This window comes from Octopus bimaculoides, chromosome Z, assembly GCF_046866305.1.
Source record: "Octopus bimaculoides isolate indiv1 chromosome Z, ASM4686630v1, whole genome shotgun sequence".
Taxonomy (NCBI): domain Eukaryota; kingdom Metazoa; phylum Mollusca; class Cephalopoda; order Octopoda; family Octopodidae; genus Octopus; species Octopus bimaculoides.
Window position 1 is genome coordinate 37,145,469 of NC_142944.1, and position 27,742 is coordinate 37,173,210.

Genomic DNA, 27,742 nt, shown 5'->3' on the forward strand with positions numbered 1-27,742 from the left:
CATTCAGTATATATAATTTTTTATCATCTGGCCTAACAGCCCTCCATGCTTGTTTCACTGTTTCGTTTTGCCTGTTGTGTTTTCTGTTTGCCACTTAATTCCTCCGCATCACAAATTTTATTTAATTTGTTTTGCAGGAAGAGCTATTCTAACAATTCGTCCTGCCCTAACTCTTTGAAACACTTAGTTTAGAATAGGGGCAGCTGATGAAGGAAATGTTCTCTGTCTGTTTTCCTGTGTGTACCTACCTTTGTCAGAAAAAAAAAGTTTGTTTCCCGTGCTTTGTTTATATTCTTGTTTTTCATTTTGTCCACGTTTTTTTTTGTGATGTCCTGTACACAGATATGCATCTATATATACATGTAGATGTAGGTACATACATGTATGTATATATGCATATACTCACATTATTTGTTTTATTATATATATATATATATCATCATCATCATCATCATCATCATCGTTTAACGTCCGCTTTCCATGCTAGCATGGGTTGGACGATTTCACTGAGGACTGATGAAACCGGATGGCAACACCATGCTCCAATCTAATTTGGCAGAGTTTCTACAGCTGGATGCCCTTCCTAACGTCAACCACTCAGAGAGTGTAGTGGGTGCTTTTACGTGTCACCCGCATGAAAACGGCCACGCTCGAAATGGTGTCTTTTATGTGCCACCCGCACAAGCCAGTCCAGGTGCACTGGCAACGATCTCACTCGAAAATCCTACGGGAGCCAGTCAGGCGGTACTGGCAACAGCCACACTCAAAATGGTGCATCTCATATGCCACCCGCACAAGAGCCAGTCCAGGGGCACTGGCAACGATCTTACTTGGCTTGCTGGGTCTTCTCACGCACAGCACATTTCCAAAGGTCTCGGTCAGTAGTCATCGCCTCGGTGAGGCCCAATGTACGAAGGTCTTGCCTCACCACCTCAGCCCAGGTCTTCCTGGGCATATATATATATATATATATATATATATGTATGTATGTATGTATATGTATGTATATATGTATGTAAGTATGTGTATGTATGTATGTATATATATATATATATATATATATATATATGTATATGTATGTATATATGTATGTATGTATGTATATATGTATATCATCTTATTAAGCGAGCTTATGGACCTAAGAGCTCCACATCAGCTCCTTTGCTTTCCAAGGAGTCTTCCACCCTGTTTACTAAATCAACAGAAATCACAGGTCGCTGGATCGAACACTTCTCTGAACTCCTAAACCATGAGTCAGTTGTGGATGAAACAGTGATTGATACTATGCAACAAAGATTTATCATTGGTTCCTTAGACTCTTCGCCCTCAATAGATAAAGTAATGACATCAATAAGTAAATTGAATCTTGGTAGGGCACCTGGAAAGGATGGAATTTGTGCTGAGGTCTTGCGAATTGGTGTTAATTACATCACATAGTCCCTTCATGAACTTATTAGTGCAGTCTGGAGGGATGGTGCAATCCCTAAGGACTGGAAGGATGCAATTATTCTTCCTCTCTATAAAGGAAAAGGAGCCAGAACAATGTGTGGTAACTACAGAGGTATTACTCTATTATCAACTGCTAGCGAGGTTCTGGCAAATATTCTTTATACTCGTCTGAATGGGTGTCTCGTAAATGATGTCCTATCTGAATCTCAATGTGGCTTCCGATCTGGTAGAGGGACAATGGATATGATTTTCACAGCAAGACAGGGGCAGGACAAGTGCTATGAGCAGAATATGGATCTTGTCCAGGTATTCATTGATTTAACAAAGGCCTTTGATACTGTAAATAGGGCCTTTCTATGGAAAATACTTGGCAAACTTGGATGTCTGGATCACTTTGTATCTATAATTAAATCATTTCCTGATGGGATGGAGGCTTGGGTCAATGTTGGTGGTGGCATGGCGGGACCCATTCCTGTAGAGAATGGTGTCAAGCAGGGTAACACCCTTGCCCCAACTCTCTTTTCTTTGTACTTTGCTGCTGCTTTTACTCATGCTTTTGCTAAGGTTAGCTCTCTGGGAATATATGTCAGATATCGATCTTCTGGCCGCCTCTTTAATCTTCGCCGATTTGCTGCCAATTCAAAGCTTCTCCAGTCTATTATTCGTGACCTCCTTTATGCAGATGACTGTGACTTAGTCACTCATACAATGGATGACATGCAAATACTCATGAATTGCATTTCTGCTTCTTGCAAGGCATTTGGACTTAGCATTAGCCTGGACAAGACTGTTGTAATGTTCCATCCTGCACAAGGAAATCCATATGTGAAACCAGCTATCTTGGTTGAAGGAACAATTCTGAAGGTAGTAAACAAGTTTGTCTACCTGGGCAGCACACTCAGCCGTTCCTGCTCCCTGGATAAGGAAATATCTTTCAAGTTGCAGAGAGCAACTAATTCCTTCCGGTCTCTTCAGTCTCGTGTCTGGTCCCAGCATGGCATAGCAAGGCAAACAAAAGTTGCTGTGTACTGTGCATGTGTACTGACATCACTCCTCTACTCATGTGAGACATGGACTTTGTACAAACATCAGGTAAGGGTCCTTGAACGCTTTCATCAGAGATGTCTCAGACACATTCTCAATATTGGCTGGACCTCAAAAATTCCAGACTTACAGGTCCTGAGGACAGCTGATATCTTGAGTATTGAGGCAATGGTGCACAAGCAGCGGTTACGTTGGACTGGACACCTTATTAGAATGAAGGATAGCAGGATTCCTATGCAGATGCTATATGGAGAACTTGTGAATGGAAGGAGACTCCGGCAGAAACCAAGGCTGCGATTTAAGGACTGTGTCAATTCCTCATTAAAGGCCTCTGATATGCAGGACACTGACTGGGAGAACAATGCCTGTCATCGCCACGGATGGAGGAAGCAGGTTAAGGAGGAGATTGACACTTTTGAGAGAGCACGTATCCAGCATGAAGAACTTAAGCGAGCTGCGCGAAAGCGCACGGCTCATATAGAGAATGGGGAAAGCTTTGTCTGCAATGTTTGCAGTCGTGTTTGCTTGTCAAGAGCAGGGCTCATTAGCCACCAACGGAGCCGCAAATGCAAAATATAAGTTAGTCCTAGAGCGCATAATGTTCCTGAAGGTCGGCAATGGTCTTCCTCTGTCAAGAGTGGACGGTGATCATATGTATATATATATATGTATATATGTATATGTATATATGTATATATATATGTATACATATATATGTATATATATGTATATACGTATATATGTGTATGCATATATGGATATATATGTATGTGTACAGATTACCGCTTTTTTACCGATGTATGTGGATGAACATCATTCCTTTTGCTGGGCCGGATACATGCGTGTTCGCTTTGGTAAGGTGAGAATTCTGTTTATTCGTATATGTTGATACTATACTATGCTGACGAACGGAAACTAGATTTAATTCTGGTAATCGTGAAATCGGTCGATACATAGTTGAGTTTATTTTTTTTTAAATGTTGATTTCTATCAAAGGTTGTTTTCCTCGCATTCGGTACTAAAATGTGTTTATTTGGGCAGTCTAGTATGTGGCATTATTCTGTAGTAATGCCCTTTATATATATATAAACGAATACATACATGTATATGTGTATATATATTTATATATATATATGTATATATATATATATATATATATATATATATATATATATATATATATATATATATATATATATGTATATATATATATGTATATATATATATGTATATATATATATGTATATATATATATGTATATATATATATATGTATATATATATGTATATATATATATGTATATATATATATGTATATATATATATATGTATATATATATATATGTATATATATATATGTATATATATATATGTATATATATATATGTATATATATATATATATATATATATATATATATATATGTATATATATATATGTATATATATATGTATATATATATATATATATATATATATATATATATGTATATATATATATGTATATATATATATGTATATATATATATATATATATATATATATATATATATATATATATATATATGTATATATATATATATGTATATATATATATATATATATATATATATATATATATATATATATATATATATATATATATATGTATATATATATGTATATATATATATATATATATATATATATATATATATATATATATATATATATATATATATGTATATATATATGTATATATATATATATATGTATATATATATATATGTATATATATATATATGTATATATATATATATGTATATATATATGTATATATATATATATGTATATATATATATATGTATATATATATATGTATATATATATATGTATATATATATATGTATATATATATATGTATATATATATATGTATATATATGTATATATATGTATGTATATATATGTATGTATATATATGTATATATATATATATATATATATATATATATATATATATATATATATATATTTATATGTATATATATATCATCATCATCATCATCATCGTTTAACGTCCGCTTTCCATGCTAGCATGGGTTGGACGATTTGACTGAGGACTGGTGGAGCCAGAAGGCTACACCAAGCTCCAATCTGATTTGGCAGAGTTTCTACAGCTGGATGCCCTTCCTAACGAGAGTGCAGTAGGTGCTTTTATGTGCCACCCGCACAAGAGCCAGTCCAGGGGCACTGGCAACGATCTCGCTCGAACGTCCTTACACATGCTGCGGGCACAGGTGCCATCCTGATTTCGCTTTCGCTTGCCCCAATAAGTCTTCGCAAGCTGAGTTTCGTGTCCAATGAGGGAGACGACGTTGACATGGGTGACAGTCATCAAATTTAACTCGATTTCGATTTCACTTGCCTCAACAGGTCTTCGCAAGTGGAGTTTAGTGTCCAATGAAGGAAGGTACGCATAAGTGGACTGGCTGAGGCCATAATGTTCAATAATATTGAGATCTGGGGACTGTGGTGGCCAGATAAGATGTCCAACTTCACAGGCCAAGTGAGACCAAAATTTAAGGCCTTTGCCAGTCCACTTATGCGTACCTTCCTTCATTGGACACTAAACTCCACTTGCGAAGACCTGTTGAGGCAAGTGAAATCGAAATCGAGTTAAATTTGATGACTGGCACCCATGCCAACGTCGTCTCCTTTATTGGACATGAAACTCAGCTTGCGAAGACTTATTGGGGCAACTTGTGCCCGCGGCATGTGTAAGGACTTTCGAGCGAGATCGTTGCCAGTGCCCCTGGACTGGCTCTTGTGCAGGTGGTACATAAAATACACCATTTTGAGTGTGGCCGTTGCCAGTACCCCCTGACTGGCCTTCGTGCCAGTGGCACGTAAAAGCACCCACTACACTCTATGAGTGGTTGGCATTAGGAAGGACATCCAGCTGTAGAAACTCTGCCAAATCAGATTGGAGCCTGGTGTAGCCATCTGGTTTCACCAGTCCTCAGTCAAATCGTCCAACCCATGCTAGCATGGAAAGCGGACGTTAAACAATGATGATGATGATGATGATTTATGGTGCATTTCAGAAAAACAAGTAAGGAGTCGATATCTTCCACCATCATCACTACCAGAACTGGAGACTGTTTTAGCTGAAGAAGGGACAAAAATTCCTTTGGAAGCAATTCAAACTTTGTACAAGACCATACCTCATAGAATTCAAGCTGTAATTACTGCCAAAGGCGGTCCTACCCCATATCAAAATAAATTTGTTTGAAATTTTAAGGTGTTTCCATTATTTTGTCCAACCTCTGTATGTATGTATATATATGTGTGCGTGTGTGTGTGCACGTGTGTGTGCATGTGTATATATATATATATATATATATATATACACACACATGCGATGTTATTTTGTATCTCTAACAATTACAATGTAAACAACTCCTATAAAATTTTGAAGCTTACATTGTTAGGTTTATTCTGAAATATTGATATGGATTCTTTTCTGGAATATAAAGCCCATCAAAGTTCTTCAGCATTGTTTTGACAGATTTCTTGATGTTTAAGAATGTCAATTTGGCAAATCTGAATTATCAAACAAAAATTTGAAATGTTTATAAAACATCTTTCTTGACACTGGGAAAAATTGATGTAAAACAGTGGTTAGAAATAAAGAAATAAAATATTAGGGATTCAAACCAGAATTATGAATTCAACCCATGATATAAGAATTGATAAGAAAAGTATTATCTCTTAAATCATCCTCATTTTATTCAGGAATCTGAAATTAGAACATCGAAGAAATAACTCAGTTCTGTCATGTTGTGTTACTCCAACACTTAGTTCTTCCCTTTTTCCTTTAGTTTTATTCATATATCCATCTTCTCCACCCAATATTCTTAGGAGAGCCATGTGGAGTAGTGTCCTCAGGTGGCACCTCTATAGAGTCCTGTCAGAAGCAACTGTTATTACACTTGTTGGATTCCGATGTGTGATCAACCGAGACTATGGATATTATCCCATCCACCTTGTTCTTAGTCCACCCCTAGGTCACCTGTCAGTAGGCTCAGCTTGAAGAATCCATGTTATAACTCTTCCTGCAACATTCTTATTACATATCCATAATGCCAGAACTGTGACCTCTTAATGTGGAAAAATACCAGCTTGTCCTGGAGAAACTCCCTAGTCTCTGAGCTATACATCTTGTTGGGTGATGTTACTCTTGAGTTCCTCCGGAGGAACCCAATAATAATGTCATGTCAGAATGATAAGTCTAATTCAGGAAAATGAAACTGCTAATTGCTGTTCATTGTAGAAGATAAGGTTCCAAACAACAAATTCTTAAGTTATAAGTTCATATCCTATTGCAGTTGTATGTTATTATCTTTAGAAGTAATTTTATTTGTCTCTATTAATTTAGCTACAGAATAAATGGTAGTCTTTTTGGAGTGAAGTTAGTGTAATATATTAGTGTTCCATCTAGGAGAATGTTGTATAAATTGAGCATAAGAACTGACACTAACAAGACCTGTGATTTGTAAAACAATACTCTAATAACTGACCTCACCACTTCTACCCATGTCTCTCTCTACCAACGGTACATTACACCAATAACACACAAAACTCATTATACTTATACATTATTCTATAACTTTATTTATACACTCTCTAAGTTCACTTCTACTCTGCCTTCCATACACATTAATATTGCACATCCAGCCAATCATATTTACCTTATTTATTTTCAACTTTATCACAAGCATCACTCTTCTTATACCTACTGCTTACATTCAGATTTTAGTATCGAGAGAGAATTGTTTTGTTGCTGACAGAGACATCTCCCTACCAACACTTCCTTACTGTAGCAGCTATTTTCACATTACTTCCACCTTCATCTAATTAGATTGCCTGAATGTATTAATTAGCTCACAGAAACCATATCTGTTGAGCTTTGAATTGTTCATGAGACTTTTTTTTCTTAGGAGCCCTTACTACTAGATACTTTTGTACATGTATTATGTTTAAAGTTCTGGTTCTTTGTCAATTTGCTACTATCCCACTGTAATTTTGTGAATCAAGGTTTTACATTGACTACAGCTTTGAGTGCCTACCTGCTTTGTGTCTGTAATATTGAGCAAGACTGTTTCCTTGGAACCATGCTCACCAACAAGAAATTTGATCTTGTGTTACTGATATTAGGTGTTTGTTCTCTGGACCATTTTTTAAGGCCGGTTTGGAACTATTTCTATAATTCTTTGAAAGATTTTGCTAAACTTGAAATACATTTCTGTTCCTTTACTAATATAATTTTTGACTATTTCTTTTCTTCCAGCTATTGTTGATGAAGCAAAAGAAGAAAAGGAACAAGAAAATCCCGAAGAAGATAGTCGAAGAAATTTAGCTTTCCTTCTTGAGAAAGTTGAAGGATGTTCTGTAAGTTATTTTTTTTTCCTTTCTTTCTTTCTTCTAATAAGCTTTTGTGCTCTACTATTCATACATGTCAGAGATTTGTATCTGAAACATTAGTAGTTGTCATACTTTATTTGGTACCAACACCATGGTGAAGAAGACAACGAAATAAAGAATGGTCACATTGCAACCCCATGAATTTATCTGCCACAGGGGCTGATACTTAAATTCAGGATGTGTGTGCATGTGTTCATGCATCTCTTTTTTAATTTTATCCAAAGAAGAGAAGCAGTACCCTTCACCTTTACTGGTCTTTTGCAATCTGGCCAGCTTTATATGATTAAAATTCAACTTAAATATCTCAATGAAGAACACAGTCAGGGTGAGAGTTTCAAAGGATTGCAGTTCTGAAGAGGAAGGATTGAACAAGATCTAAATGTTTGGGAAAATGAGATATCATAAGGATGATGGGACAAGAAAAAAGAAGCATGTATTGGGTGGGTGTAAGTGAAGTTAAGTCTCTAACTGAGAGAAGCAGGAACTGTCATAGAAACAACAAAGAAGACAGAGAGAGAACTTAGCATATCAGTGAGTAAATTAGTATATTGATGGATAGCCTCTGTTTGGGTATCATTAAGGATATTTACCTGAGCAAAATCTTGGCATATGATAATAACCAATTGGATAAAACTGCATTATTTCTTTAAGGTAATATGACCATGTGATAACTTCCATACTCACAGATTTAAATATATATACTGCTCTACATCTTTACCCTGCGCATGTAACTGAAAGCAGGGTATTGTAGTCGCTTATCTTTGTCTGTGTGTTTTCAAAATTACTGGAAAACAGCTGAACAGGTTTTCACTAGTTATGGCAGAAATACTCATTGGGTGAGTGTCTCAAACTCATTAAATTTTGGTTTGATTATCTTCAAAACTGGTGGACAAGTGAATCTAAATGTTTTTTCTTATTCTTTGTAACATATGCATAAACGATAAGCAGGAGAAATAGCTCATGAAGTCATTCTGAGAATTCAGCTGTGAATATATTTATTAGATTAAATGTTATTTTATCCTTGTGTGCATGCAGGGTATGCATCATCCCTTCAATGCCTTTTTCTCATTTATATCTGTTTTTACTCTAAGGTACTTTACTAGCTGTGACTAACACTTTTTGCTGAGTTTGAGTTTACATTTGGGTGAATTCTCAAAATTTGTTTCCCTAGGGCTTCAGAGTAATGAAGACTGATTTTATTTTGTTTTTAAAACACGACAAGTTAGTCTTCAGTATTGATTATGTTAGTGCTGGTGTTATAACAATAATAAAAATTGTATGAATTTATAATGATATTGTTCACAAGGTTTTTGTGCCAATACAACCTCTCATGGTTTTTTTTTTTTTTTTGTCTTAGGAAATTGTTGTTTTTATTCTTAGATTCTAGATCCATTTAATACACTTAAACCCAGTTTTTTTTCTGTTTTGTGGGTACTACATTTTTAGCAGAAAACTGTAATTTGTGATTGGTTTTATCTAATGGCAAAGCTCTTTTTGCCTAAAATAAATTCTAATTCATTTCCAGAACCTGAAATCATGGAAATGCAAAAATGTTGTTGCTTATTTTAAAAACATGTTTCTACGATTCCTGCACCTCTCAGTTATAAACTTCACTTATACCATCTAACATACTTCATTTTTCTTGTCTCATCATCTTTATGTTATCTCATCTTCCCATATCTTTAGACTTCACTCTATATTTTCTTCATTGTAATTGCAACCCCCTGGAACTCTCATCTTGATTGGGCTCTTCCCAGAGACGTTTAAGTATTTTAAAAAATGTCATTCATGCAAGGGAGACAATTTATGAATGTTATTGAAAAGGAAGAAGTGATGGGGGGGGGGGGGGGCGATTAATGTAAACACGTTAAATGAGATATCCTAAGAGTTAATAAGACAGCATAGTGAAATAGGAGCTGATAGAGATACAACAAGAACTAAAGAAGATCTGCCTTATCTGCTTCTTTTATACCCTGTACTCCTCATCTTTACTTTTACATTTGACCCATGCAAGCACGGAAAAAATAGGCATTAAAATAATGATGACGATATACCATGCTATTAGTGTAACTAAAAATGGTAGTGGATGTCTCTTCCTCACAGCAACATGTTTCCACTGTAACCAGACTGGCTGAAAATTAAAAACAATAAAAATGAAATGTTTAAATGTTTGTAAAGAAATTTTCTTCCAAAAACCCCCCAGAAACTTAGGCATGTGAGGTTGATGTTGTACAACTCTACCAATATATATTGAGTAATGTAGAGGGTTATTCAAAAAGAATGAACTGATTTCATTATGCAATATTTTAATAAGGAAAAGCAATAGAAAACTCCAGCTAAGTCACAAGTATTTACTCCCAATCAATTTTTATTTCCTGTCTTACAAGTGTTCAGTGTGACCACTACCTGCAGCATGGGCAACATCAGTGTGATATGAGAATTCCTCCCAGATGTGTATCAGCATATCACAATCCACTGAGTGGAAGTTAGTGGGTAGCGGTGGAGTTTTCTAAGTTTTGAATGACTGCCACACCTTAAACATCGAATAACAACCATAGATATGGTTAGACTTAGGCATGGCTATATGCAGGTGTGATTGTATGGTGAGAAGCTTGCCTCTAAACCACATGGTTTTGGGCAAGTGTTTTTTGCTACAGATCCAGACTGACCAAAGCCTTGTGAGTATATTTGGTAGCAGGAAACTGGAACAAGTCCATCTTATGTATGTGTGTATATATATATATATGTAATATGTATCTGTGCATGTGTTACTATTTCTTTGTCTTGGCATGACATGATGTCTGATAATAGGAACAAAATTACCTTGCTTGGAAGCAGGTAAAGGTTAGTGACAGGAAAGACATCTAGCCATAGAAAATTATCTAGCCCATGTGAGAATGGAAAAGTGGATGTTCAACCATTTGTGGTGATGATATATCATCACTTTTCTTGATCATCATTTAAACGTTTGTTTTCCATACCGGAATGGGCCAAACCAGTGATTCTCATACAGGGTCCATATGGTCCTTGAGGGCCCATATAAGATTTTTGGGGGTTCATGCAACAAAATAGAAAATCAAGGATCCACAATAGTATTTTAAGGGTCCCTGAAAAAATTTTGCTTTAAATGTTTGTATTGGTATGTATTGCAAAAAAAAAAGCTAGGTTTCTTTCTCTAGCATTTTACGTAGTTCAATCTACACAAGTTAATATGTGAGAAACAAAAAGGAATTTTGAAAGAAGTTTCTATAAAACTAATTCTTAAACATTGAAAGACTATGGGGTCCACCAGAATAAAATAGTAATCAAAGGAGTCCATAGATAAAAAAATGGTTGAGAACCCCTGGTTAGACAGTTTGACTGGAGCTGGTAAGGTCAGATGCTACCAGTTAAATGAGTAGTATAAGATGTGAATTCAGAGAATCATGTGGCTATCACAGAATGCTCCTCTTGCAGTAATTAGTCCACACAGTAATTAGTTACAAAGTAGTGTATTATTAAGTATCCAAGTAACTGAAAATCCAGAAAATCTGAGCAATAAAATTATTGTGTGAGCAAGAGATTTGAGTGTTGAATACATATTTATTAACCAAGTGTTGAATACATATTTATTTAATCAAGTGATTTCCGTAGGATTACAACCATTTTACAACTTCCTTCATGTAGAATTAATTTCAGTATGCAAGAAATTATGGTAAGCATTCTCGTCAAGATATATTGTGTTGCTATTAATATAAAAAATTTTCTTCACATATAAACACCCTTATATCAAACAAGTAGAAGTGCTCGATAGAAAATAAGGAATTAACCATCTTCAATTTAGAATAGATAACAAGGAGAAAGAAAAAATAGAGATAAAGTAAAAATAAAACAAGAAAATATATAAAAATATAAGCTAATGATATACAAGAATTTTTTTTACCAAAGTAATTAAACAGATAGGTAAGTGGGAGAAAAAAAGCAGCTCACAAATTGAAGCTTCTCCAGAATTCATGGATGAATGCATAGAGACAGGGAGGTCACAGCAATACCAAGAAATTGTATTCAACAAACAGTAAATAAAACAGCAGAAAGCAATTGAGCTTTCAAGAATTTTACTCACACATGAGCCACCCTTCAATATGCTTATCAGCTGGAGTAAACAATTTACATACACACAAACACATGTATAAACACACACACAACTAGGATACTAACCAAATCAATGTAAACATTGTCCAGTTCCGGGCTTCCATACTATATATATATATATATATATATATATATATATATATATATATATATATATATATATATATATAATCATCATCATCATCATCATCATCATCATCATCATCATCGTTTAACGTCTGCTTTCCATGCTAGCATGGGTTGGACGATTTGGCTGAGGACTGGTGAAACCAGATGGCTACACCTGGCTCCAATCTGATTTGGCAGAGTTTCTACAGCTGGATGCCCTTCCTAACGCCAACCACACTGAGAGTGTAGTGGGTGCATTTACGTGCTACCAGCACGAAGGCCAGTCAGGCGGGAGAATTAACATTGCTTATATATATATAGTTTTAGGGAAAATAACCAATTTTCAAGAACTCATCGATGAAAATCCACTATCTCATATAGAAAAATTAATAATTAAAAGCACAATAAATGAGTATGATATAAAGTAAAGTAAATATCATAAGATAAATATAATAAAAAGATTACACGTGTTTCATAACTAATTTTCAAATAGAAAAGAAATTTAAATCGATTAAAATCAATTGAAATTATCGAAAATAAATTCTATTCAAAAATATAGCTACTCGTATTTTTGAATAGAATTTATTTTCGATAATTTCAATTGATTTTAATCGATTTAAATTTCTTTTCTATTTGAAAATTAGTTATGAAACACGTGTAATCTTTTTATTATATTTATCTTATGATATTTACTTTACTTTATATCATACTCATTTATTGTGCTTTTAATTATTAATTTTTATATGTGTGATAGTGGATTTTCATCGATGAGTTCTTGAAAATTGATTATTTTCCCTAAAACTATATATTATATATACTTTATCTATAAGGCTCAATTTAATTTTAATTTTTTATAAATTGATTTTAATTGAGTTTTTTACCTGTAATTTTGGATTTTGTCCCTAATATATATATATATATATATATATATATATATATATATGTATATAAAGAGTGAATTTTTCCTATGTATAGTTAGAGTTGAATTGTTGATGTAACTATGATGTTCTGGTGATCTGATGAGCTAGCTTTCTTTTATTTGCATTAGTTTGTGGATATGCAATTGTATAATGGTGACTATACATATTAATGCAAAACACTTTACAGAGTGTCCTGGGTACATTTTACATGGCACCAATAGCAGTGAGGTCACTATCTAACTTGCAAGACAAGACTCCTCAACTGAGGTGATGAGTAGTATTGAGGGACAAAAAAAAAAGTCTTGCATTTGAGGGGAGAGACGACTGCCTCAGGTGGGAAGTGATTGACAATGTTGAGCGAACTGAGGACTTGAGAGGGCGAATGGACATAGGTAGTGGGAAGAGGTATTAGGAGGATATGTTATGAGGAAGAGATCCAACAGAGGTATATTGTGTACAGGTAGGCTGAAGGTGAGAGAAAGTTGAAGAAAATGCAGTGGATGTTGAGCATGGATGGGGTAAGTGCTTGTTGAAGTATATCAGGGGACAGATTGTATGTGCCAGTCAATTAGTTTAACCATTAATTTATGAAAACACACACACACACACACACACACACAGTCTCTCTCTCCAGCAGATTCAAATGTGAGTATGCTAATTACTGTTTTGTTATGAAGAAAATGCTTATCTTCATTTTTTTTTCAAGAAAATAATGTGTCGCTCATGCAAAAATAGCTGTTTCAAGCTTACATTTTTTATTTCATTTCTGGCTGTTGTGGAAATATTTCAAATGTCTTAAACCTCTGAAGGATATTCTGCATTTATAATCCTGGTAACCCATAATCCTTCACAGGATTGTGGGTTACCATTACTCAAAAACTGGGATGTGTTCTGTTACTTGTATGATTAGAGAGTACCCACTCAGACTGTTTGTCCATGTTGCTTGATTTCCTGCTTGCTATGTTCTCTTCACTGAGTATCTGACTGGGTTGATAACTTGTGTTGGTTGACCTCATGCCACATGGTCAAAGCAGTATCTCGCAAAGCTGGAGTCTGACTGAGACCTTACCCGATGGGTTGCTCAGGAGAACCTGGGAATATACTGACAAATGGTGAATGCAGCAATACACTGCAACCATGCATGCCTTCACGTCTGACCTACATTTGTGTATTATGTAGTTTTGTATTGAGTTCTGTGATTTATCACTTCTTAGTGAATCAACAGAGACTCATATGTGTATTTTCTATATGCTTCTTTCTCATTTCTTTCATGTTTCTTCTTCTATTCAATTCCTTTTAGCTCATTAGGATATATGGTTTTGTGCCTGATGAATATGTTAGATATTTCTCAACATATGAAACTATTAGTAGCTCTTAAAGACATATATCGTGTCCTTTAAACAAATAATATTTATTTCTCACCAGATGAAGTACTCTTTTTGTTGAATTTCTTATCATGGAACAGTACATTATATATATTTAGGGTGTGGTGAATATAGTGTCATCTAAATTATGCAAAAATGAAAACAACACTGACATCTCATTTTAACAGATATATTTACCAAAATTACATAGAAATATCTTGAAATACCAAAGAGTAAATTTATTCAATAAAATTGCCATTGGCTTCAACCACAGCATCCAGACAACTTCAGAATCTCCTGCAATTCTTCTGAACGGTCTCCTTGTTTAAATTAGTGAATACTGCATAATCCTTGCCTTCAGTTCATCTTTGGTGTTACAAGTAGTTTTGTTGGTCTCTCGCTCAACTGTACCCTACATACAATAAACAAGGGAGTTGCAGTCTGGGGAGTTAGGTGGCCAGATGTTAGAGGTGGTGTGGTTGCAGAAATTTTCTGACAGCCATCACTGGGTTCTCCTGCTTGTATGACATAGTGCAGACTTATATGCGTATAATATATATATAAATCTCTGTTGATTCACCAGAAGTGGTAAATTACAGATATCAATACAAGTTTAGAGTGTTATTTAATACATTATAACTGAAATGTTCCACTTTACAGTACTCTATGTTACTTGTTTTTGATCATGAGCTGGTAATCTGAGCTTGCTTTTCAAAAAAGATTCTTGAAATATAAAATGAGAGTTTGAAGAATTCACCTCTCTTCATGAAGAGAGGTGAAGAAGAAAGAAATACCTTTGTGAGTTTCAAATCAAAGATATGGTATAGTCTTTGTTTGAATGAAAAATTAAGAATTTTTACTCAGGGCATTAACAGTTTAAACAAAAGAACAGAATTGTTAGTGTTTTGTATGCACATAGTTAAGTATGTTTTATGTAAATACCAGCTTCCATGAACTCTGTTCTGGTTTCAAAAAAATGTTGATTTCAAAATATGTGTTATTAATACATGTTTTAATATGTGTGGACACATGTCACTGTCTGCATATACATATGTGTATATGCATGTATGTACATATGTGTGTGTGTATGTGTGCTTCCACAGGCAGACACAAAATGCTCATGTGTATATACATGTTGTGAGTAACCATGCAAATCCCTCTGCTGGAATCTGCTCTGTCCCCCCTCCTCTCATGGTGATCCTCTTATTCCCTAACATGAAGTTGAGCACATCACCTACCCTAGAGCTCATATTCCTGCCGTGAACTGCATAACACATAGCAATCTCAGTAGCTGCAAGTGGCATGATAAAAAACCCCACTTAGTCTATGCCATAAAGTGGTTGACATTAGGTAGCATATCCAGCTGTAAAAGCCATGCCAGAGCAGACATTGGAGCTTGATGTAGTTCTTGGACACATTGGTTCCTGTCAAACTATCCAATCCATGCCAGCATGGAACATGGACATTAAACGATGACGATGATGGTGATTAATTAAAAGTATTACTTTGAAACAATACTTAGATTACAACACAGTTTCATGAGTAAAGTTATTAGAGTAAACTTGCTCATATGAAGTTTTAAGACTTTTTATAATATCACCATGAGAACTAGAAATGAAATAAAAAATGTGAGCTTAAAGCAGTCATTTTTGCATGTTTCACTTACTAAGGTTTTTTTAAATGTAAGAACATAAACATGAGCATTTTTTTCAAATTTTCATTTCGTACTTCAAAAAAACATTCAAACAGTGAATATTTCAAAAGAAAAGCAGACTTGGATTACCAGCTGATGGTTGGAAATGAGTAACTCAAAGTACTAGAAATTGGAGCCTTCCAATTATCATCTATTGTGTGTGTACGTACTTATATCATCATTATCATCGTTTAACGTCTGCTTTCCATGCTAGCATGGGTTGGACGATTTGACTGAGGACTGGTGAAACCGGATGGCAACACCAGGCTCCAATCTGATCTGGCAATGTTTCTACAGCTGGATGACCTTCCTAACGCCAACCACTCCGAGAGTGTAGTGGGTGCTTTTACGTGCCACCGGCACAAGACTTTTTCATGCCACCAGTGCAAGGGCCAGTCAGGAGGTTCTGGTAACGACCACACTCAATAAGTGTCTGTTACATGCTACCTGCACAGGAGCCAGTCCGGCGGCATTGGCAGCGACCACGCTCGAATGTTGTTTTTCACGTGCCACTGGCACATGTGCCGGTAAGGCAACGCTGGCAATGATCATGCTGGAATGGTGCTTTTCACATGCCACCAGCACAGGGGCTAGTCTGTGACCCTGGCAATGATCACACTCGGATGTGCTTTTAACGTTCCACTGGCACGAGTGCCAATCAGGCAGTACTGTTATCGGCCATGTCAACGATTTTGATTTGATTTGATTTCACTTGCCTCAATAGGTCTTCGCAAGAAAAGTTTATTGTCCAATGAATGAGGGGTACTTGTATATGCATGCATATATATATATATATATATATATATACACATACATGTACGTATGTTTGTATATGTGCATGTATGTATGTGTGTATATGTGCATCTATTTATGTGTATATATGTACATATAGAAATATTAACAAAACAATGGATTAAGCAACACGTTTTATTGCTTAATACTATAATCATTTCATCACCAGTTTACCAGATCATTGCCAAAATAATACCCAAATTGAATTGATATGTACATATATGTGAGTGTGTGTTTCACTTAATCATCATCATCATCATCATTGAGCATCTGCTTTCCATGCTGGCATGGGTTAGATGGTTTGATTGGAACTGGCAAGCTGGTGAGCTGCACCAAGTTCCAGTCTGGTTTGGCATGGATTCTATGGCTGGATGCCCTTCCCAACACCAACCACTCCAAGAGTGTAATGGGTGTTTTTAATGTGCCACCAGCAGAGGTGCTTTTATGTGCCACAGTCATGTGGCACCAGCATTAGCCACAACTACGATTTTACTTGGCTTGTCTAGTCTTCTCAAGCACAGCATATCACCAAAGGTCCCAGTCTCTTGTCATCACCTCCTTGAGGCCCAACATTTGAAAATCATGCCTCACCACTTCATCCCATGTCTTCCTGGGTTTGTATTTGGTTTACAAGATACTTGATGTGAATTTGTGTGTTGAAATAAGTTTTGTTGTGTCTTGAGAGAGTCTTTCCACCAATAATAATAATAACACACACACACAAGTTCACTTCTACTTCTTTATTATTAGTCAATTGGTTAAATAGCTAACCGACTAACTAATCACTTGTTTGTTTAATGTGTTGTTTGTTTGTTAGTCAAAGTTCTTTCATCACTGTTCACAACCTTTTCAGTGATTTAGTGACTTCCTCTCTCACTCCAAGGTCTGCTTTGAGTCTGTCTGAGAACTGGTCTTATGTTTATGTGTACACATGCTTGTATATGTGTTTGCTTGTATGTGTGTTAGCTAAGTGATGCACAGTACCAGAACTTTTGACTTGAGTCAAATACAGAAAATTACTCCATAACTTAGTAGAACTAACAATGTATGGTCTGAGAGAAACTACAAACATGCAGTTTACTAGAACTCCTGTCCAGCATGTTCTTTCATAAAGGTAGTTGAAGAGGTATTCAGAAAGAGGTCCAGGAATAAAACTGGTCTTCCAGTCTCTCTGCACAGGGTACTGAAATAAAGCTACATGTTATGACAAGCATGCAAGACAAGCACACTAAGTTTGCTCTGGGGAAAATGTCAAACTGATAGAAAAGCATAATCCCAAGAGATAGGAAAATTCTAATGAGATAATGAACAAAGATCTCAAATCAGCTAAATGGACTACTAAAGGATAGGGAGGAATCATATCTCAAATAAGGAGAGAGCAAAAAAAATAAATAATAAATAATAAAATCTAAAAACAATCCCTAAAGTTTTTTGTAGATTTGCAAAAGAGTCTGTTTCGGTACAAACAAGATAGGGTCACTGTTTGAAGAAAATGGCTCACTTACTATTGATCCTCAAAAGATATGTGAAATACTGTATGTGAATTACAAAATTATTTTCACATCTTTGGAACACTTGGAAATAAATATCCCTGATGAGTTCTTTGACATCATAGCTCTACATGAAGAGATGGTAATTAACAATTACATTGGAATAAAGGAAATTGATAGGACTAAGTAGGTGAACTTAAACATTCACATCTTATGTTTCACTATCATGTTGCATTAATTTTTGTACACAGTCATCATACAATCTACCTTTCATCCTGTAGGAGAGGATTTTTGTTACCAAGAGAGATGATAGCTCTCTGAACTTCTCTAACTGATTCTTATTCTAGAGACTATACTCTCTGAACATCCTCTTTGACTATTAACCCCCCTTGCAGATGGATTTAATATTGACACTCTGTGTTGTGTACTGGTATTAGGCCATTCAGTTACTTTATAATTTTTCATACAAGGAATTTTACAATGTATTTACAGATTCTTCTCAGTGTGGTGTATTTGAAAACACAGTGCTGCACAGAGTGAGACATCGCACTGCTCTCACACACACACAGTGTTTTAATGCAGTCAGTACTGCTTTCTGTCTGCAAGGGGTTAATTAGATCACCTAGGTAACAGAAACTACCCACTACCTCTAAGGATCCTTCTGGACATTTGAGAAAATTTGTTTCTGTGTGTTCTTAGTGTTCATTTGTTTATGCATACCTACCACATACAAAGCATATTTCTGATAAACTTCCTGCAATTCCACAGCACTTTGTATCCATAGTTTGCACTGGATATATCCTATAGATTTTTTACCTACAACTTTTCTACATATCGAGCAGAACCATTTACCTGAAGGGATTAGTGGTTTGTTGTTTTTCTGCTTACTAGAACTTTAGTCTTTGCTAAGTTAACTTTAAGGCCTTTTGATTCCAGGTTTTGCTTTTACACCTAGAATTTCATTTCTAATTCTACTGCAGATTCAGCTATAAGAACAAGATCTTGAACATATAGTGGTTCCCATGGGCACCTGCTCTTAAACTCTTCTTCTGGTCTGGAGGACAATGATAAATAGGAGGGGACTTTTGGCTGAGTCCTGGTGAATTCCTACTTGCATAAAAACTTTGTTGCTCTACTTATTACTACTTTAACCTTACTGACAGCACCCCTGAACATGGTTTGGATGGTTCCTTTCAACCATTCATTTGCTCCTCACTTCTACAGCTATCATTGTATCAGAAAGCAAGAGCCACTCTCAAAAGCTTTCTCCAGGATGACAAATGTCAAGTACATTTATTTACTTTTGGCTAAATGTTTGTTGCAGTTGCTTTACTATAAAAAAGGAGCATCAGTAATACTTCTCTCTGCACAAAACCCAATTGCCTCTCATCTAGTCTCACCGTGTTCCTAATGCGTTAAACTATAATTTTTTCTGTAACTTTCATTAATCTGGTCCAGCATTTTGGTACCTCTATAATTACATCTGTCTAAAGCATTGTCCTTAACCTTCCAACAGTAGATTATAAAGTTACTATGCCAGTCATTGGATATAATATCTTGTACAAGCTAACCATACAGGTAACAAGGTCATATCCTACTTCACCAGAGAAATTAAGCATCTCTGTGGTAATTCATGATGGACACGGGCTTTCCCAGTCTTCATATTCTTAATTGCTTTATTTATCAACCTGCTGTCAACTTGAATGACTGGTCATCCTACCGTGTTCACATTGAAAGCCTTCTTTCTCCCATACTTTCTCCATGTTTAGTACCCTTTCATAGAAGCATTTCTATTCCACTTTTGTTTTCAGAATCACTTAAGTACAAGTATAACATCATCTATATACCATTTCTCTCTCCTCATCTTGACTCACTCAGTTACAATCTTGCAATCTGGAACATCTCATGCCTCTGATTCTCATGCTGCTTCTCCTCTTGCTAAATGTACCTGTCACTTAGCTTCTCTTCTGATCACCTGGTATTGATCTCTGCTGCCCCCATTCTTCCAATCTTTCCAAACCTATTCTTTGTTTTTATGTTTGATTGTTCCACCACCATGTCACCCTTGATCTGGCTGGAACTTTGCACTAGCCACAAACCTGATCCACAAGTGAGTCCAAAAATGAAAGAAAGTAGCATTCAACACATTAGGTTAGAGTTACATGTGTTTAATAACAGTCTGACTCAGCTGCACGTGACTGTAAGTTTAATACACATGTAGGACACAGCCATCTAATCAGATGTTCAGATGCATCCATGAAACTTTAAGTCAAGTGGATCTAAGTCAAACTTTAAGTTTGTTTATGTGGCAATAAGTTTGCTAAGCACAGGCGTAGCTCTGTGGTAAGAAGTTTACTTCTCAATGACATGGTTCTGAGTTCAATAACACTGCCTGGCACCTTGGGCAAGTATCTTCTGCTATAGCCTTGAGCTGACCCTATCGTAAGTAGATTTGGTAGATAGAAACTAAAAGAATCCTGTCGTGTGTGTGTTTTGTGTGCATGTTGTGCATTATCCCACCAGTGCTTGACAACTGTTTTGCGCTTTTAACAAAATCCGGATACAGAGAAAGGTCTTATGAAATATTCTTTTTTAAATTCATTTCCATGTATTAGTTTAAATTTTCCTTTGTCTTCCCAATTCGTTCCAAGAAATCTTTAGAGTTGTGTGAAATGTACTCGTTATTACGTTTAATTGAAACTTTCAAATACAAATAGGTTAAAGTGACCTAATTTTAATAGAGTAAACTATTTACTGTACAATAGCTTTCTTTTGCTTCGTTTTTACATTCCCCTACAACGACCAACACCCCCAGCATACATATGTTCGTTATTAATTATATTTCTAATAAATTAATGAATTTTTTTTTGTTTCAAATCTATTATGTGAGAAATTATAAAAAGTAATTTTTATAAATTTTTTACAATTATTTACAAAGTATGTATTGTTCATTAATAAGTGATTCAAAATATTATTATGAACACATTAAAATGTCAACGAAATATATTTATTATGCTAAAATAATGGAGCATTAGTCATTTTAAACTATTATAATAAATGTCTGTGTGTGCGTCCTGAAAAGAAAAGTCACTGAAATACTATGTATCATTTATGATATTATATATATATTGTGTCTATATATAATGACTTTATCACATGCGTATAAAGTCATTATATATGTGTACGCGTGTGTGTGTGTGTGTGTCTGTATTTACTATTATCATTGTGTAAAAGTGAATAAACTGACTGACAGTATTTAATTACTGAATTGTTGATGAGTCATCAGCCTTTTCTATAGTTTTATTTCTTTACCAAAATCTCTGACTATTTCTTGTGCTTCTTTTCTTTTTATTTAATTTTGTTCACTATTTGCGGGGAGTGGGGGGTAGATATGGAGAGAGAAAGAGGAACAAATTTGGTTGATGATAAACAAAACTGCTGGATAGCATTTAAACAATAGTGTCCACAGCCTTGACATTATAAAAGGTACCAATCAAAGCCTTGTAGTGCTTTGATTTTGATATCAAGGAAACTATACATAGAAATAGTTCACAGAAAGTATGATCACTCACACACACTACACCTGTTCACTACTAGTTCTTGATAAAAATGCACCATATACTCCTTGTAAAAATGGTTAGCAAACAAGCAGAGACAGTATAGTTTTGTGACAATTCTTTTAATCGTGTCAAAAATATGATGACCTCTTTAATACTGGTGCCATGCAGGCGCATCTTAGGCCCCCAAGCAAATCAGTGTACTCAGCCCAATAATATTTATTTATTGACAGCAAGGCAAAGCATATATAAATCAAAATTGGGTTCCTAGACCCGTGGAACCCCTGGGCAACTGCCTAGTGTACCCATGTCTTAAAACAGTACTGGTGTTATGATATGCACCAAATGAAATGTACCAAGTACCCTGTGTAAAATGATTAGTAAAAGAAAAAGAATCCAACTGTAGAAACCAAGGTAAAAATTAATTTTATAATCAAGACATGGTCTTCTAACTCTTCCAGAAAATGAATTATCAGCTTCTTTCTACTGTTACACTGCTTCTAAGCAAATGTAAAAGTAAAAGATTGATCATTTTATATTAAAAGCATTTATATTAAATGATCAAGACAAAACAGTAGTAAATTTCCTACTTGGATGCTTATTTGAGTAAAATCTCATTTTCAATAATTTTCTCTTGATGAAATTTCAGCTGCAAGCCATTGCTCAATTCCATCTTGACATTTTAAACTAACTAACTGGCGATACAGTTTTTATTTACTGAAACCCTAGATCCTGGGGTTTCCACAATTACACCTGCTTTCTATTTTGGTGCCAGTATTTCTTGACATATACTTTGTGTTAATAGAAAGTATGAAACTTTAGTAGAATTTCTGTTGAAGATGTTATGCCTATTTTTTCTATTAATATGAAATGAGACTATCTCGAGAAAGATTGGAATTAATGGAAAAGGGAGTGGGTATCAAGAAACATTATCAGATGACTGAGAGAAAAATGAAACAGCAGATATACTAAATAAGGAAAGAATCATAGTGTGAAAGGTTTGTACATGTCCTGTTATGAGGGATTTCCAGATTACAAAATAGAATTTGGATGTTTTATTTGTGAAAAATGTGTATGGAATATAAGAGTTAAAAAGCATGGAAGTACTACAAGCAGTTGTTGAATGAGAAAAATACATGAGATAGGAACTACTCCAAGCAGACTGAATGAGGAGACCCATTATTGAAAGTGGTTGTTATACAGTTGAACTAGGTATTAAGGATATGAAAGCTAAGAAACCAGCCTATCCCTAGTCACTGAACTGCTGAAAATTAGGATTTGTTAATCACTTGCATTGTCAGTAAGGTGTACAAGAAGATGAAGTTCCAGGGTGCCAGGGACAAGGATGAAATTCCAGTAGGACATTCTGGGGAGCAAAGAGCCAGTGTAGCGATTAGTGCAGGATCTTAAGATGGAGTTGATCACAACATGCATAATTGTTAAAAGAGAGACAAGTGGGTCAGAAAATTTCTGAGTGGAAGAAGCATAAGCTCAGCTAGCTCTGAGGAGCAGAGGCCATTATAGTAGTAGTAGAAAAACAAAGAGAGGAGAACTGTAAGACCTGTGTACCAGAGACTGGAACATGTCTGAGTGACTTTATGCCACTCTTAGTCTGATGCTCATTTTCTAGATGCAGTTTAAGGTGTTTGTGTGTGCAACAGTAGCATCCTTTTTGTGTCAGATATGGGAGTAATACTCTATTGTGAATCTCATCTGAACTTTGTAGAGTATCAGTAATGGTTGGGGGATGAAGTGACATCTGACCATGAAGCCCTGAAGTGAAGGGCTAGGCTTTGGGATGCAGTCCTATCTATGGGAAATATGAATAGTGCATATTAGTTTCTTTGTCTCAATCTTTTAATAATAATTAGGCAAATTCAACTTTACGATGAAAGTAAACAAAGTTTGTCTTTAGAAGCATTGAGATGTATTGTATGAAATAGAAATAAATTTATTTCTCAAACACATGATAATGCTATAAACAGCGTGATCAGGATAAATTATCCATATAATGCAGAAAAATATGTTACCGGCCAGCCATGAGACTTGAACTCACATCTCTGTGATTACATGTCAAGTGTTTTACCGTTAAACTAAACTGCCCAGCAACAAATTCTTCTGCAATTTTAGAACTTATAAATTTAGCTTCATAAGACGCTAACGTTAAATTCAACTTTACGATGAAAGTAAACTAAGTTTGTTCTTTTTTAGAAGCTTCGAGATGTATTGTAAGATACAGAAATAAATTTATTTCTCAAACGCGTGATGTAATCACAGAGATGTGAGTTCGAGTCTGAGAAATAAATTTATTTCTGTATCTTACAATAATTAGGCAGTATCAGTAATAATTACTCCACCTAGTCTTGCAAGAAAATAAGTAAAATGAAAATAAGAGTAAAAATTTATTTTCTAAAACCGAGTTTGCCTTTTCTTTAGCTGATCTCTGTATTAGTTTCCGAATTCTTTTTAACTGATCTCTATAAAAGTTTGTTAGTTTTTTTTTTCCTTTAATTGATGTTTGTATGTGTTTATTTGCAGAGTGTTACTGAGGTTCCTGGCCGTCAGCTTATACACAATGGAGAACTAACTGAACTGGATCCTGAAACCTTTTCTTCTAACCATGCTGTGCATGCTTTTCTTTTAAATGATAGTTTAATGATAGCATCATTACTACCTCATCGGTAAGCCACATATTTAAACTTCCATTGCTGTCATTCTTATTGTTGCAGTAATTAGATGTCGTTAACTATTAATAATAATAATCCTTTCTACTAGACCAGGTGTTGCAACCACTTAAACACATAACGCATGACACACCATGCACCTATTCAAGCAATGTTATTTTGATGGAGAGAGTGAGTTAATGTACAGCACATTTTGATCACTATAAACAAATCATTTCTGCAGGTTGTTTAGGAAAAAAAACTGAGTACTCATACGTTGTCTTTGACAAGTGAGCCCATCATTGTTATACAGTATTTGTAGAGCATCCCGTTCAAATTGGGACATGGTAGAGCTGTGTTGTCATTATAAATGATATTATTATAATGGTGCCAGACATGGAAATTGAGGTGTTCAGCAGCTATTGAAAGGAGAACAAGATTTAGACAGGCACAAAGCTTAACCCAAGTAAATCAGTAGGTTTGCAGCTCAGCACTGGGAGAGATAAGTCCATGCTATTGGACTGCATTGTGGAAAGCCGAATGAGCAGCCCTGTTAAATTACTTGTGGTCTGATTCAGTTTGGACTTCCATGTGCATACAAACTGGGATGTGATTATGAGCATTGTCATCCATAAAAGGCTGAGAAGAGGTTAAGTCTGAAAAGTCAAGCAGAAATGGCAAATGCACCTACCACCACCTTTATATATTACTACCTGACTACTACACCTTGCCCTAGTTTTGTATGACTAGATTGAAACATCTGTTCTTTGAATTCTTGTCAAAAGGACATGTTCACTAGTCAGGCAGTCCACTTACTGCTTACACCATGGCTGTTGATGTGCTGATATGTTCTGAGGTTGTGATGGCTACAAAAATTTCTAGACAGTGAGCAAGTGTGGTTGTCTTTTGTTAGGCATGTTTTTTCACAGACTGTTTCCATGTATGAGCTACTGTCTTGAATGAAACAAAGATCAAATATGAGCACTTAGTAACAAGGATGTCATTAGGCACTAACTGTCCTCTGTCAGTTAGCAAAATGTAGTTGGTGGAGCTTCTATGTTGTTCTATAGAGGGCTAGTGGTAGGGAAGAATTGCAACAGGAAAATTCTCAGCATTGACAAGATTGAACTGGCTGGTCTGTTCAGGAGAATTTGTGGCTGGTAGTTCTGTCAGGAGTGGACATCACTGCAAACTCTACAAGCTTGAAAGTGTCATTAGCTGGGCCTGTCTGAGATACATGCAAAGTGATGAAACCATTTTGTACACACTTATTCAGTGTCTGAACATTACTGATTTGTTGAGTTTTGTTATAGGACAGTTGGTGTTGGAAGTAGGATGGAAATGGATCTGGCTGTCAGCCAAGTCTAGTGTGAAAATCGCCCTACCATCTACCTTTGACTGAGAGGGTTAGGCAATTTACTTGTGTTTGATGCCTATAGCAAAAGAGGTTTTGTCATAGATGAAACTGAAAGTATTTTGTCTGTCTTTACATTCTGAGTTCAAATTTCACTGAGGTTGACTTTGCCTTTCATCCTTTTGGGGGTCAATAAAATAAATACCATTTGAGTATTGGGGTCAATGCAATCAACTATCCTCCTCCCCCAATATTTTAAGCCTTGTGCCTATAAAAGAAAGAATTGTTATTATTATTATTGACTTTTGCTTTGTGTTTGTAAAAGTTGGTTCCAAGTCTCACCCAGAGACCTTAAGAGACTACAAGTTAGAAGTTCATGTTGGTGTTATGCCTAGGGTGTCATATATTTGGTTTTGCATGTAGCATTGTTCTAGAGAATGTTTAAGAAAACATAAGAAAATTATGAGTTTGTTTTAAAATTTGAGATTACATAGACAGTATTTTACGTAGGATATGGGTAGTTCCCATGAGCACTATCTTTTGAATTTCTGCCATTATGGGATTTCCTGGTATCTGAGTTAGGTGGTAATCAACCCCTTTTGCTATCATTCCTAGGGCACCTATGACAACAGGTATTGTTTTAGTCTTGAGGTTCCACGTTTTGCCAATTTCTATTTCAAGATCTTTATACTTGCTCAGTTTTGGTATTTCTTGACAGATACATTTATATTGATTGGTACAGTCATATCAATGAGGAGGCATGATTTTTGTCTGAAGTCTTTCAATATGATGTCTGGCCTATTCGCATCTATCTTTCTATCAGTTTGAATGGTGAAGTTCCAGAGGAGTGAGATGTGATCATTTTCAAGCACTGAAAGTGGTTTGTGTTCCCACCAGTTCTTATCATGGGGCAGGACCAGGTTTTTGCAAATTACCCAGTGAATATATTGTGCAGCTCTATCATGCCTGTTGAGATACTCTGTAGGCACAAGAAGACTGCACATGGAGACAACATGATCAATGGTTTCATTTTATTGTTGATATACACAATATGTTGGGTTACTGCCATTCTTTAATATGTTGGCCTGGTAGTTTCTTGCAGGTAAGCATTGATCTTGGGTTGCTATTATAAACCCTTCTGTTTTTTATTCTAAACCAGAAGACACAAACCATTGATAGGTAAGGGCTTTGTCAACATTGGCACTATTAGCTGCCTTTGGGTATATTTGCCATTGAGAGGTTTTTCTTGCCATTTATCAGTAAGAATATCTAAGGCAGCAGTTTTAGTACAGGTTTTCATACGCTTAGCTTTTTCTGTGCTTGTTTCTAGTACGACTAATTCTGGGATTTGTTGTATTTGGAAATTACTTAGATGTTCCTCTGCCTGTTTTGTTACTGAGTATGATGCTTTCTTGTCTTCATGCTTTGAGACAATTGTTGTTGTTGTTTGTTTGTTTTTTGTTGTTGTTTTTTTTCTCAGAAATCTTGGATTATTTTGTTTTCCCACTACACTGCTAATTGCACCATTTTCTGCACACTGTATGCACTTTTTTTTTTCATATTGCATTGAAAATTCTCTACTTAATGTGTAACCATTTTCGGAAAATCTTTGAATAATCATTATCATTTATGTCGAGATTTTTCTCTGTTTTACGTTTTTCCTGTTCTATTTACATCTATTTCAGTATCTTTATAGTTGCAAAGTTTCTTCTGT

At 35.3% G+C, this 27,742-nt stretch overlaps 1 protein-coding gene across 1 annotated transcript in view; it reads left to right on the forward strand.

The window, feature by feature from the left end:
- Positions 1-27,742, forward strand: part of LOC106872839 (exocyst complex component 8) — a 105,975-nt gene that overhangs the window by 37,059 nt on the left and 41,174 nt on the right. Inside the window, exons 4-5 of the mRNA XM_014919972.3 lie at positions 7,823-7,923; positions 24,550-24,692. Of these exons, the coding sequence (XP_014775458.1) occupies positions 7,823-7,923; positions 24,550-24,692 (244 nt within the window). The remainder of the gene's footprint in view (positions 1-7,822; positions 7,924-24,549; positions 24,693-27,742) is intronic.